Here is a 15,363-nt window from a genome sequence, read left to right on the forward strand (position 1 = left end):
TCTTTCATCCAGTTTGGAGCGATGTCCTGATCTAAGGAGGGTCTGTGTTGTACCAAATATCTTCCACTTCTTAATAAAGTACTTCTAGGCTTTGATAAAGCTTTTGAACTTTTTTTGTATCCATCTCTTGAATTGTGCCTGTCCACAACTTAATCCCGGAGATATTTTGACAGTGCCTTGCCACCCATAGTTGGTTGTCTTCTTCAGTTGCACTATCAAGGACTGAAATGCTCCAGGAAAGCTCTTTTCATGCTGTGCTAATCAAAATGGCCACAGCTGATCGAAGCTGAAAGTCAAAAGCCTTTGTGTGACATTGAGAATGTGATTGACATTGACACCTGATTACTTTTACAAGTCATTTTTCGGAGGGGGGTGATCCTTTTCCCAACTCCGTGATTCTGCTTTTGAATTTTTTTCTGATATGTTGGTGTTCTATCTTTCACTTGGATGTTATCAGTTGCACTGAGTAAATACAGCTGGATAAAACAAAAACTGTCAGTTTTCATTACAAGGGGGGGATTCTTTTCTATACCCGCTGTATGCTGTGTAGATTTCTCACATTTAGTGAATATCTTATTGGGAGATTTATTGCCAGGCAGGATCCTAAAGGTTGGGAGTGCAAGGTTTTGGCCTTCACCAGTTGGTCCTCTCTTTTGTACCTGTTTTTTGAGTTTCCAGTCCTTCCTTTGAGACGCTTTTGGATGGTTTCCAAAATCCTGTGTCCCTCAATGAATGAGAAAGAAAATAAGATTTCTATACTGATCTTAAAATCTATTTCCTGAATTTCATATAGGAACACAGGTCCCACCTGTGTGTTTTTTGCTTTGCCGTTGGCAATGTATGTTGTGGAAGGAAGGGTTATTCAGGAGCTGGCTTACAATTTTTCTATTTGCCAGGGCCACAATCTCGGGACATTATAACCCAACTGTTTCTAAAGTCCTGATTGCTTTTTAACGGACTCCAAGAAATGGGTGTTACAGTAAGTACAAAGATCCTATTTTTAAAAATATTTTCTCTTTTTGCAATTCACATAAATAAAATTCTTAGGTTCCATGTATTTATGTTATACATGTTAAAAAAAAATGGCTAACAGAAAAATTGAACTAGAAATAATGTCTGCTAATACAGAGCATCTACAAATAATTCATTAAATATTTTCCATTCATTTTTAATTTCTTACCTTTCTTTTGGATCATAGCTGCTATTAATTTATCTTCTTCTTCTTCCCTAAAAAAATGAAAGTATGTAAATATGGAGGATCAGGCGACTATTTTTTTGTTTTTATGCTTCATTTTTGACAGCATTTGGCCATAACCTGTGTCACCGCATTCTCACCGAGTTCTCTGTGTTAGACACCCTGCTCTCCTGACAGCTGAGGCTCAGCGGCTCCAGTGCATCCGTGCCTTCTTAAGCTGGCCATGCATTCAGTTTATTTTGGTCAGTCAGTGGGCTGATTGAAACAAAGTGAATGGATTCCCTCATCCACAAATTTGAGGTGGATGAGGGAATCCTCCCTGTTGTGCTATTGTATTCTTAGAGTGGAGACTCCTCTGGGCAGTTACAGTGAAGCCCTGTTCATTTTAATGGGTTGCGCTCAAGGGGTATGCCCCAAGTAGTGCACCGAGCAGTACAGGAGGTATAATTCCTGCCCTGGCATGAGTACATTCCTAGCCCCTACTTTCCCAGCTAAAGGAGGAGCAGTTGAGGGGCAGCAAAAATGTGGCTTAACCAGGAGGTTTTACTGCCTTCCTCAAGTGTAAACGAGCCCTTACACACTCCCATGCCAATTCAGCCATTCACAGTGTCCCTGACCACCACCACACCAGTCCCAGTGTCACCAAAGGTCTTAAAATCACCATCTGGGGCGGGTGCCCTAATAGAAGCATAGCCGTCACTAAAGGAGGTTTTGCAAGCAATTAACTACTGTAAACTCTCTTTGAACAAATTGTCTGACCAACTTAAAACTATCAAGGAAGAGCTGTCCTTTGTTAGGCATGACCTGCAAATGGTTCGCAAAAGGACCACTGCCCTGGAGGGGAGAGTTAGCCTAGTGGAGGATGATGCTCCACTAAGAACTGTAAGAGAGCAAATGATTAACTATGAGATAAAAATGAAAAACAGGATGCAAAGAAAAAATGTGAGGATTGTAGGGCTCCCTGAACGAAGTTAGGGTCCGGACCCTACTGCATTTCTGGAGAAGCGGTTTAAAGATTTATTTCGAGAGGACACTTTTTCACCTTTTTTTTTTTTTTGCAATGGAGAGAGCCCACAGGGTGCCCTCTAGACCTCCCCCACCAGGAGGCCCTCCAAGATCCCTCCTGGTAAAATTGTTTTAATATAAGGACAGAGTGACTATATTACATAAAGCCAGAGAAATAGATAATATCCTCTATAATGGTACCAGGGTATCTATATACCCTGATTTTTCACCTGACTTGCAAAAAAACGGAGGGCGAAGTTTGGTGAAATTAAACGCAAACTACAACAACTGAAAGTAACTTATGCGTTACTATATCCAGCAAGATTGCAGGTAACCGCCTTAGGGGAGACTTTGTTTATGGATACTCATGAGGGAGTGGCGGGTGGTTGGCAACACATAAGGGGAGACTATAGAAGAACTAGAACACTTTACCCTGAGGATAGGAACCGGGAATTTCACCGGCAGCACGATTGATTTCAAGACACAGCACATCACTCATTTTAAATATTAGGGAGTTGGGGGGGGGGGGGGGGTGGTATTTAGGATAGAGGGAACAATGTGCACATTAGGGGTATGGGTTTTTTTTTCTTTGTGTTATTTTTGTTGGCTTACATGGTTCTTTTTAGAGGGAGGGGGGAAGGTTTGAATATGAAGATAATAATATCAAACACGGTGAACATATGGGAAGATCACATTAGAAAGCCTCAATATAAACCTAGAGAAGAGGTGAGAGAGACACGGCAGAGTATTAGATGATATGACTGGTATAAAAGGTTCTTGAAGGGGTGCATGAAGAACAAACACATTTTTTTCACAGGCAATATTTGGTCACAAAAAGTCACAGAAAAAGTACATTAAGAAGAATAGGTATTGGTCAAAGAAAAATTGCACGTCGTTTATAGAAATTTGAATATCAATGGTTAATGGGGTTTGGGATTCACAGGTCTTCGGGTCCTGGGCGCCAGTATGTTTACTAAAGAAAGCCAGCTCTGATTCCTTGCAGCTTCACAGCTGGCTTCCCACTGCATCTGCGCTAGTCGCGCTGCCCTTTGTAAATGGACCCACAGCCTCCCTGGACATGCGATGCATCCTACAGTTCTGACCTCAATGCATCAGTGCTCCCAGCAAAAAGTAGATGTAGTAGTGGGAGCTGGGGCATTCTAAACAGGTGCTTCCATTCAAACACCCTGCTTTGCATTATTCCATTCAACTCTGCTAAATATTTCCCCCTCTCCCAACCCCTCCTTTTCGCTGCAGTGTATAAGGGATAATTTATGCATCTGCGATGATGTCATGGTGAATAAAACTACTAACACCACAAGAACCTCAAAATGAAGCAACATTCACACACCTCATGAAAGCAGAACTAAACTCTCCTATCCTATACAGCCAAGGAAGCTGCCACTTTATATTTCAATACATACTCTTATATAGTTGAAATCAATGGTTGAGGAAAGTATCTAATTTGTCAATAGCCACGGGAGATTTCAGTATTTCATTGATACTTTAAAGGGGAATGCTTGGATAACTGAAACCTGTATAGAGTAAGGAGGCCGCCTTTGCTGACCTCCCCTTACGGATATACTAGATCACTGACTGCCTTGCTAATTCAATGGCTTCTATACTTTCTTAGTCCAAAAATCTCACTTCACTCTGAACATGATGATCTTTATACTTGTTCCCAATTAGTGTTTTCATGTACTGAAGCCTGAGACAGCCAAGTAAGTAGTATTTTCAGGCATGCAATGACAGCTTCCATATTTCTCCAACTATAGCTTTCCTTTAACCATTTCATACACAGTGGGGTGTACCTTTGCTTGTCTTCATCCAGGCACTTTACAATAGCATTTCTCTGCTCAATGAGTGTCACCAGCTCTTGCATTAATACTCGCTCTCTCTCCTTATCCTCATCCAACCAGTCTTTCTCTGTAGAGAATTAGATATGTATTAGTGAAATAGAAAAACTCACACTGATACCTTTATTATGGTCTCCCAGATTTACACTCTTATGTCTAAAAAAATAATACTTTGATGTAAGGCCTACTTACCTATAGAATCCCATTGCAAAGATCTGCAGCTTCTCTAGTGATCAGCTCACTTCAACTGTTGTTTAAGGCTACATTTACATACATACATTTACATAGACGACTAGCACTGGTTAGCACCGGTGCAAATGACAGGGCAGGAATCTACTGATTCTTACAGCCATTTCTGCCACCTGTGAGCAGCTAGCTGTGGCCGCTGAGCCCTGTACAATTCAATGACCGGTTAGCAGCTGGCGCAGCTATCTGTGACTGTCCCCCCAGCCAGCAATTACCTGCAGTGACCGTGCAGTATACAGATCATCCAAAAAAGGTATATAGTGGCAGTATTTTAATGTAAAAAGAAGATTTATAAGCTGTGGGCAACTGTGTGGGGGGCGGATGAACTATTTTCATATTACTGGGTTTAGTAACACTAAGTTGTACAATCCACAAATTAAAAAATGGTGCTTTATACATATACACATTATGTCATACATACCTGGTTTATTGAGAAGACAGCGAAGCTCATACTCTACATCTGCCTGACGCTGCTCAAGGTCTTGCTGTTTGGTCCTACAAGAATTAGAAAATATAAAAAAAAGGATCTAACAGCCCCAGTGGTATTATACACAACATGTAACCAGATCAACTCACGTGTATACAAGCTCAGACTCCCTTCTCACCAGGGCATGCTTCTCCTGAATCAGCTTGAACCAGTCTACCAACAAACTGTCCTCATCTGCTTCTGTGTGAACAAGAGAAAATTAGATATTGGTATCTTTTTTAATAGGAGTTTTCAGCACTCATCTCTCTTCTTACCATCCTCCATCCTTCGTAGCTTGTGTTCAAGTTCCACCCCACGTCTTTCTAGCTCATCCAGACGCAGCTCAATCTCTTCCATTTCCATTTGAATCTCATGTTCTGGGATGTAGTCATCAGCCTGAACCTGGTTATGGAAATAGGAAAGTTAATAGGAGTAAAAATGGAAAAAAAAAAAGTCACTGAGCATACACTTGGATCTGTGCTGAAAATTCAAGTCTAATCATCAGTTCCTTTCTTTCCAAGCCACTGTAAAAATATAGTGGCTGGATGGTAAGGGCATAGAAGGGGATTGGGGGAGTGGGTGGGTTGGTGGATTTTCAAGACAAGGGAATACATGTTCTTGCCACATTCATTAAACAAAAAAGCAAGGAGCCCCTTGTCAAGAGGAGACGAAAGGCTGCAGGGCCATCACCAACATTTATATCAGTTAGCAAAAATTAGAGATGGGAAGGCCTGGAAAAAAAACAGATAAAAATAAATTTGGAAACATGCATTTTTTTCCTAAAGTTTTTTTTTTTTTGTGTGTGAAAAGTGTAAACAAAAAAAAAAAATAAAAAAAAAAAAAAAAAAAGGAGTGGGGAATATGTTCTTTTACAATGATAAATAATATATCTATGACATGGTATTCATACTATATAACATGAAGTGTGAATGTGGATATTACTGCGCTAACTCTGAATTAGGTGAAAAAGCTGCTACATTAGCATATGACAAAAATGCTAGAAAGTGAATAAATATAAATGTAGCGCTAAAAAATGTGGAAAAGTCCAATGCCTATAACAGTCCTAAAAAGGAACAATAAAAATGTCCGCCACTCAACAGTAGCTAACGAAGGATGTAATGCACTGGAACTCTCCAACAGTGAGGGCATCAAAAGTGATGCATCTTCAACCAATATACAGGTGAAGTAAATGTACTCTTACCAGATCAGGTGGACTCGAATGTCAGCAACAACGAGTCATAAAAGACAAGGATGCCAGACATCGGCAGGTCAACGAGACTCCAGGGGACCAAGGACCTCCAAACACAACGCCAAGGAATGTTATAAACAGCCGTCGTACCGGACCACAGATGTTGGAAACACCAGGACTGGAACTTGGGTACAGGAGGTAAAGCTGGACCCCACAGGAACTCTTGTCCAAAAGTATATGCAAAGAAAAAATACCTCCATGTGGTGTAGGTCAAAAAAGGGTGTTTTTTATTTCTAAAAACCAGCATACATATATAAGAATAAAAACTGTGATCACAGAGTAAAAAATGGTGGGCAATGTGAGAAGCAGAAAGCATATGCCCCAGTTGAAGTCCTTTGGGACAAAACGCGTCGGGATTGGCTTTCTGCTTCTCACATTGCCCCCATTTTTTACTTGGTGATCACAGTTTTTATTGGAATTGTGTTTGAAGGTCCTTGGTCCCCTGGAGTCTCGTTGAACCTGCCGATGTCCGGCATCCTTGCCTTTATGACTCGTTGACGCTGACATTCGAGTCCATCTGTTCTGGTAAGAATAGATTTACTTTGCCTGTATATTGGTTGAAGATGCACCACTTTTGATGCCCTCACTGTTGGAGAGTTCCAGTGCATTACATCCTTCATTAGCTACTGTTGAGTGGCGGACATTTTTATTGGTCCTTTTTAGGACTGTTATAGGCATTGGATTTTTCCACATTCCCATTATTATTGCATGATGACATCATTTTGGATTAGTCACAAGCATATGTGTTTATTTTTTAGCGCTACATTTATATTTATTTACATAACATGAAGACCTTAACCGCTTCAGCTCCAGAAGGTTTTACCTCCTTCACAACCAGGCCATTTTTTGCTTTGTGGCACAGCGCTATTTTACTTGATAATTGCGCGGTCATGCAACACTGTACCCAAATTAAATTAATATTTTTTTTTTCACACAAATAGAGCTTTCTTTTGCTGGTATTTGATCATCTCTGGGGTTTTTTATTATATAAATGAAATGAAAAAAAGATTGACAATTTTGAAAAAAAAAGAAATCCCAAAAAATGTATATGGACTATGGTTTACAGTTATAGCGTCTACAAACTATGGGATGAATATTGGAATATCTATTTATCTATTTTATACTAGTAATGGCGGTGATCAGTGACGTATAGCAGGATGATGGGCAATCTGATATTGACTGACACTTTGTGGGAATTAACTGCCACTGACATCAGTAGTGACATTATTAGAGTGATCAGTGCTAATAATATGCATTGTCACTGTACTAATGACACTGGGCAGGAAGTAGTTAACATATAGGGCGATCAAGGGGTTAAATCTGTGCCTAACAAGTGTTTGTGTGTGTGTACTGTGTGCTACTTTTCCTGTGGATCTAGTTGTTTTCATTCCCTACTTAGCAGGGGGTGAAAAAAATAGGATTTTTTATAACAGCTTACCTGTAAAATCCTTTTCTTTCGATGGACATCACGGGACACAGAGCCACAGTAATAAGTGATGGGTTATGTAGGTACCATTAGGTATTGGACACTGGTCACACCCTAAGCAGGAAGTTCAACCCCCTATATAATCCCTCCCCTTCCAGGGATAACTCAGTTTTGTAGCAAAGCAATATAAGTGTATTAGAAGAGGGGTAGGACCTCTGTGTCCTGTGATGTCCATCGAAAGAAAAGGATTTTACAGGTAAGCCGTTATAAAAAATCCTATTTTCTTTCTCGGACATCACGGTACACAGAGCCATAGTAATAACTGATGGGATGTCCCAAAGCAATGCCAACTGAGGGGGGGGGGAAATCACAACCAAGTAGGGTGCAATCAGACCTGAGGACCTTGTACCGCTATCTGCAGCACACTATGCCCAAAGGCGCTATCCTCCTGCTAAAATCTGGTGAATGTATGGACTGAAGACCAGGTTGCGGCCTTGCAGATCTGAGCCATAGAGGCCTGGTGATGCACTGCCCAAGAAGCACTAATAGCCCTTGTGGAATGTGCCCTGATCTGAAACGGAGGAATCTTCAGTTTCAAACCGTAAGCTTGAATAATCAATTGTCTAATCCATTTAGAAATGGTAGCTTTTGACGCTGCCTGTCCTCTGCTGGGGCCCTCTGGCAGCACGAACAAAACGTCCGTTCTGCGAATTTGAGCAGTTGCTTCCAGATAGGTCTTGATTGCTCTTACTACATCCAAAGAATGTAGTGACCTTTCTTCCGGAGAACAGGGATCTGGAAAAAAGGAAGGCAGAACAATGTCTTGGTTTAGATGAAAATCTGAAACCACCTTCGGTAAAAAACTAGGATGAGTGCGCAGTACCACTCTATCCTTGTGTACAATCAAATAAGGCTCTTTACAAGAAAGAGCTGCCAATTCTGATACTCTTTTAGCAGAAGAGATGGCTACCAGAAAAATTAGTTTCCTTGTCAGCAAGATCAAAGGAATCTGATGTATTGGTTCAAAAGGCTGTTTCTGTAACACTGACAGAACCAAGTTCAAGTCCCAGGGGTTTAGGGGCGCCTTAACCGGAGGATTAAGACGCATCACCCCCTGCATAAAGTTTCGGACCAAAGAATGCAAAGCAAGTGGCCGTTGAAACAATACTGATAAGGCCGAGACCTGGCCCTTGATGGTACTCAAGGCCAGCTTCATCTCTAATCCTAATTGTGGAAAATCAAGAATTCTACCTATCACATATTTTCTGGGATGCCAACCCCTGGATTCACACCAGGATACATAAGCTTTCCAGACTCCATGATAAATCATTCTGGAAGCTGGCTTCCTTGCATTGATCAAGGTAGATATGACAGGACCTGAAGGCCCACGACTCTTCAGAATGTGGGTCTCAATAGCCAAACCATCAAATTTAGCATTTGTAAGGCAGGATGGAACACTGGACCTTGAGATAACCGGTCTGGGCGTACCGGTAGGGTCCACGGGAAACCCACCGTCATCCTTACTATTTCTGCATACCAAGTCCTTCTGGGCCAAGCGGGGGCCACCAGAAGTACTGACTTCCTTTCCTGCCTGATCCTGCGAAGGAGTTGTGGCAGTAGCAGAATAGGCGGGAATGCATAAATCAGTGAGAACCGATGCTACGGAATCACCAACGCATCCGTCCCACATGCAAGAGGATCCCTCGTCCTTGCAACAAATCTGTATCTTTTTGTTGAATCGGGATGCAAAGAGATCTACATCTGGGCAAAACCAGACCGAATAACATCTGAGAGGCAATATGCACACTAAAATTCAAGTTAGACTTACCGGTAACTTGTTTTCCTTGTGTCTTTCAGGACAGCACTTGAGAGAGTGACTCCTCCCCTTGCCAACAGGAAACACCTCTTCCACCAAACTTTAAAAGGAGGCTCCTTTCCACACATTGTCAGTAGTAGTAGAGAACCTCCGGCCCCAAACTGGTACACATAATCGAGATATGATTAGTCACAGTATATATATATGTAAAAACAATAGGGCGGGATGCTGCTGTCCTGAAAGACTCAAGGAAAACAAGTAACCGGTAAGTCTAACTTGAATTTTCCCTTATCGTCTTTCAGGACAGCACTTGAGAGGATAATAGAGACTTACCCCCCTAGGGAGGGACCACAGCCTGCAGAACCTTTCTGCCAAAAGCCTGATCACCTGCTGATAGGAGATCCAGTCTGTAATGACGGACAAACGTTAAGTAGCTTGACCACATAGCCGCCTTACAAATCTGATCTGGGGTGGCACCAGCTCTTTCTGCCCATGTAGTGGCCTGGGCTCTTGTTGAATGAGCCCTAATTCCCAGCGGGGAAGATAAACCCATTTGAGAATAGGCTACATAAATAGCTGTCTTAAGCCATCTAGCCAATGATGCTTTTGATGCTGTTGGCCTTTTTTGTTTCCAGAAAAAAGAACAAATAATGAATCTGAAACTCTAAACCCACCTGTTACTTCCAAATAATGTAATAGGATACGTCTTACGTCTAAATTGTGAAACTGCCCTTCCTTTTCACCCGAAGGGTTAGCACAAAAGGTTGGTAGAGTATTCTCCTGAGACCTGTTACTAAAGCTTGCCACTTTTGGCAAAAACCCCGGATCTACTTTAAGGACAACTCTATCAGGAAAAACTGACAAAAAATGCTCTTTTACTGATAGGGCGTGCAGTTCACTAATCCTTCTTGCTGAAGTAATTGCGACCAGAAAAATAGTCTTCAAAGTTAAATTCTTTAGGGATATGGCCTGTAAAGGCTCAAATGGTTCTTTTGCTAGAGCTTGCAGAACCACCGAGAGATCCCAATTTGGGAAATGCTTCACCGGTACCGGTCTAGACCTGGAAAGTGCTTTGAAAAATCTCATGATCAGAGTTTCTGAAGATAAGGATCTCTCCAGATAAACTCCCAAGGCGGCCACCTGCACCTTAAGAGTGCTGACCGCCAGATTCTTGTCTGCACCGTTTTGCAAGAACTCCAGCACTGAAACTAGATCTTTAACCTCCCTATGTTCAGAATGACAGAAAGAAACATAGACTTTCCATACTTTGGCGTAAATATCCCTGGTTACCTTTTTCCTACTGGAAAGTAACATCGTAGTTAAACGTTCAGAAAAGCCTTTGCTTCTCATTAACTGCTCCTCAGATACCAGGCAGTGAGTTTTAACCTGCCTACATCTGGATGATGCACTGGCCCCTGAGTCAACAGATCCTGACTGAGCGGAAGATGCCAACATGGTTTGATTGCCAACTGAAGAATTGTGGAAAACCAAGCCCTCTTTGGCCAATATGGAGTAATCAAAATTATTGATGCTCTCTCTTCCAGTATTTTCCTCAACACTAGGGGGATTAACCTGAATGGAGGAAAAGCATACCCCAGGTGAAAATCCCACGGATGTGCCAGAGCATCTATCCCCTGAGAGCAAATGTCTCTCTGAAGGGAGAAAAAATTTGGGAGCTGCGTGTTTTGTTTTGAAGCAAACAGATCTACCTGCGGAAGGCCCCAAACACTGGTGATTAATGCAAACACCTTCCTGTTCAGACTCCACTCTGATTCCTGAACTTTCTGTCGGCTCAGATAATCCGCTACTTCGTTCAATGTGCCTTTTAGATGGACTGCGGATAGAGATAGTAAGTGGTTCTCCGCCCACTCCAGAATCTCTACTGACAGTAAGTGAAGAGCCCTGCTTCTTGTGCCTCCCTGTTTGTTCTGGTAGGCTATGGCCGTGGCATTGTCCGACAAAATCTGGACATGGCAACCTATGAGGTTTTGAGAGAAGAAAGCTAATGCTAGGGCAACTGCCTTCAGCTCTCTCCAATTTGAGGATTTTTGGGCCTCGAACTGGGACCATGTTCCCTGCGCTAAGGCCTGACCCATGTGGGCCCCCCATCCCTGCAAACTGGCGTCTGTTGTGACCACTTTCCGGTTTGGAAAAGACCAAAGAAGACCTCTTTGCAGTACCACCTGACTTTTCCACCACCAAAGTGAACGTTTGACTCTGGTGGGAATCTTTACTTTTGTATCCAAACTCTCCGTCTTGTGGTTCCATGTCCTTAGAAGGAACCTCTGGAGAGTCCTGAAATGCAGCCTTGCCCATTGGATGGCTGGCATTGAAGAGGTTAATGTCCCCAGAGCCGACATAACCTTTCGGACTGAAATCAGTTGATTTGTTTGTAGTGCCGTTATTACCCTTTGGACCTTGATCTTTTTCTCTTCTGGGAGAAAAATCTTTTTCTCCACTGAATCTATCAAATAACCCAGAAACAGTACTTGTTGGGCTGGGATGAAATTTGATTTTTGAACATTCACTATCCACCCTAGTGACTCCAAATGACTGCGGGATTTGTTCAAATCCTCCTGCAACCTTTCCCTGGATGGGGCAAAAAAGAGGAGGTCGTCCAGATATGGAATTACCGCAATCCCCTGGAGTCGAAGAGGGGTGAGAGCTTCCGCCATTATCTTCGTAAAAATACGAGGAGCTGACGACAGACCGAAGGGAAGGGCCCTGAACTGAAGATGTATAATCTCCTTGCCCATATTCACCGCAAACCTCAGGAACTTCTGGGACTGAGGTGCTACAGGAATATGAAGATAAGCATCCCTCAGATCGATTGATGCCATAAAACAATCTTTTGTCAGAATGTTTCTGACCGTGAAAATTGAGTTCATACAAAACTTTTTGTATAGGACTGACTTGTTCAGGGGTTTTAGGTTGAGGATAAGAAGGAAGTTTCCGGATGGTTTTCTTATCAGAAAGATGTGTGAATAGAAACCCTGACCCTGTTCTTCTGGGGATACTGGTGTCACTACCCTTTGGTGCTTCAGATCCCTTAAAAGGTTCTTCATGGCCAGAGCCTTTGTTAGATCCCTTGGTAGGTTTGTTACAAAGAATCTTTCTGGCGGGGATCCGAAAACTCTATCCTGTAACCTTGGGACAGCATGTCCAAAATATATAGACTTTCTGTCATGCTGGCCCAAAGGGGAAGGAAACCTTGAAGCCTTCCCCCCACTGGTACGCACAAGTCATTGCGTTTTACCGGAGGCTGCAGGAGGATGGAAAAGGACATTTCCTTTTCCCTTTCCCTTCTGCGATGCCCAATTTTTCCTTTTCTCCTGGGGTTTGGTTTGTTCTTGAGCCCTTTGGGAATGAAAAAAATGTTTGACTGGCTGTTTTTTCTTTTTGATGGGAAAAGATTTCTTTTTATCAGCTGTTCTATCTAGAACCGCATCTAAGTCAGGCCCAAAAAGCAAGTCACCCAGGAACGGTATCCCACACAGCTTGTTTTTGGATGCCGCGTCCCCCGGCCAAGTTTTCAACCACAAAGCCCTTCTGGCTGAGTTGGCTAGGGCAGCAGATCTAGCTGTCATTTTAATTGATTCCGCTGATGCATCAGATATAAATGCGACAGCGGCCGACAGAGTTGAGAATGAATCCAAAATCTCTTGTTTTGGTGAGTCTGCTGAGATATGGGCCTTAAGTTGCTCTAACCAGAAATCCATATTTCTGGATACCACTGTAGTTGCCATAGCAGGTTTAAGATTTCCCATGATAGATTGCCAAGCTCTTTTTAGAACCTGGTCCATCCTTTTATCCATGGGATCTCTCAATACCCCATGTCCTCGAATGCCAAATCTGTAGACCTCGAGACCTGGGAAAACGCAGCATCTAGTTTGGGGTTTTTGTTCCAAACCGCCGCTGAATCTTCATCAAAAGGAAAACGCCTTTTTAAGGCTTTGGGAAAGAAAGGCTTTCTCTCTGGCTCTGCCCACTCTTTCTTAATAGCTTCAGAAATAACAGAGTGCACTAGGAAATTGCGATTTTTGTGCTCGCTAAGCCCTGCATACATTTTATCATGCAGAGATAACTCCTTTCTTTCCTTCTCCAGACCCAGTGTGGTATAGATTGCTTTTAACAGGCCATCTACCTGTTCTAAAGACAATTTAAATCTTGAAGGTAAATTTTCTCCTTCCTCACCCTCATCAGAATCCTCAGATTGAGAGGGGGAATGTCCCTCTGGGGTAGGAGATGCCTCAGTCTCCACCGCCGGGACTATAAGTGAGCCTTGGGAGGACTGTGAGGTAGTAGGCTGACTCAGGGATGGGTTTGGTAGGGAAGAGCGAAATGATTGAATAGTAGCATCAAGTTCTTTTTTAACAGATGCAATCAAGTCGCTGCAAGCGGAAGAAGCTTCTTCTTTAACTAGCAAATCAATACAAGCTTGACATAACGTCTTCTCCCATCCTTCAGGTAGCTTGGATTTACATGAAGGACATTTTCTTTTTGCCACTGGATCAGAGCTCTTGGCCTGCCATGAGACAAAAGAAGAAACCATCCCAGTGAGACAACCTGTCCTATACCCAAGGATGCTCACCACAGGTGCACAGTAAGAACTAAACTGCCTTATGTGCCCAGACAGGCCCCTGCCACCGGGGAGGGGGAGAGATAGAGAGAGAGAGAGACACCCCACAGTACAAGGAGGACAGTATACAACTGCCCCTTACCTGGGCCTTGCTGGTGCCTGTGCCTGTCCCACTTGCTGCCGCCATCGATTCCATCGAGGAGCGCTTGCTGTGTTTGTGTGGCTAAACGCCGGTTCTGGACTCGAATAGCGCCAGTGCGCCGGACCGGAACCGCTAAATAAGCACCAGCCCCATTCCTCCCCTTTCCCTCTGCGATTTCCGGTGGAAATGACGCCGCACGCCTGTTCCGTGGGCGCCGCCCCCTCCGGATGCCTCACTTCCGGCGGATGGAGCCCCGCTGCCATCCCCAAGATGGCGGCGGTGCAATAAGCAACAGGCGGTGGACCTGAGAAAAAAGCACAGTAAACGGCCACCGTCTGTCTTGCCGCCGCCTAGGAGCGATGCCCACGACAGTCGGACTCACCCTGAGCCCATATGAAGAGGGAGAGGGAGCCCAGCCAGCAGCACTTCACCTCAGCTGTGGAATGGGAGGAACAGCTCTCATGAGGTAAAAAGTGTTTGATGAAAAATCCAGGAAACCTGAGCTCCCAGGACAGCACCTGAGAGCCCTGACTTCCCCACGAAGTGTTCCCTCCGGAGGAAACACAAAAACTGACAATGTGTGGAAAGGAGCCTCCTTTTAAAGTTTGGTGGAAGAGGCGTTTCCTGTTGGCAAGGGGAGGAGTCACTCTCTCAAGTGCTGTCCTGAAAGACGATAAGGGAAAGTATATTAATGAAAACTGATTGTATAAGAACTGTTAGCTGACACTAGCAGAAATAAGTACTGTGAAATGAAAAATACCATAAAATGAAAAATACCATAAACCTGAAGGTGTATAGGTGAACCACAAAAGTAGATCATATAAAAACTGTGGGCTGACACTAGCAGCAAGTAATTAATGTGGACAGAAGTGAAAAAAATAAAAAGACAATGTGTGTAAGTATTGAAAAAACCACAAATCCCAACTAAGGGGAGGAGCAGTTTTATGCATGTGAACCAAAGATGATGTGAAAATACTATAACATCACAAAACTGTGCTTCACACAAATAGGTGATTATACATATAGTGAGGAGGTAGGAATAAAATAATAAAATGATGAGAATGTGAGTTGTGAGCACATAAACTACTAATAAAACTAAAAGTCCATCCTGAACTAATAGGTTACTGTCGTAACTCAAAGTCCGAAAATGCAACTGAAACGATCAACAACAGCCGGAAATAGTAATGGGGGGCCCTTAAATCCGGGGATGGCATCCACAAGATAAGGTATCCAACATCTGTATGAAAGGGATAGGCAGAGATGGACTCCCAGCCAGCGGCTTGGGAGTCAAACGGGCTTGTAATGGAACGGGGGGAGTAGCTCTTTGTTCCCAACAGCTGAAGATGGTAGAAAGACAGCATCACTCACCGACCAAACCTCTCT

General features: G+C 43.1%; 1 protein-coding gene across 2 annotated transcripts in view; it reads right to left on the reverse strand.

The window, feature by feature from the left end:
• Nucleotides 1-15,363, reverse strand: part of MICALL1 (MICAL like 1) — a 235,111-nt gene that overhangs the window by 16,082 nt on the left and 203,666 nt on the right. The window contains exons 11-15 of one of the 2 annotated variants that reach the window (XM_073592611.1): nucleotides 5,044-5,170; nucleotides 4,879-4,966; nucleotides 4,724-4,797; nucleotides 4,012-4,126; nucleotides 1,181-1,227 (exon numbers count right to left, since the gene is read on the reverse strand). In XM_073592611.1, the coding sequence (XP_073448712.1) occupies nucleotides 1,181-1,227; nucleotides 4,012-4,126; nucleotides 4,724-4,797; nucleotides 4,879-4,966; nucleotides 5,044-5,170 (451 nt within the window). Of the gene's footprint in view, nucleotides 1-1,180; nucleotides 1,228-4,011; nucleotides 4,127-4,723; nucleotides 4,798-4,878; nucleotides 4,970-5,043; nucleotides 5,171-15,363 lie in introns of both variants that reach the window. The other variant, XM_073592610.1, reaches the window with a different exon arrangement.

Source organism: Aquarana catesbeiana, linkage group LG07 (assembly GCF_042186555.1).
Source record: "Aquarana catesbeiana isolate 2022-GZ linkage group LG07, ASM4218655v1, whole genome shotgun sequence".
NCBI classification, from domain to species: Eukaryota; Metazoa; Chordata; class Amphibia; order Anura; family Ranidae; genus Aquarana; species Aquarana catesbeiana.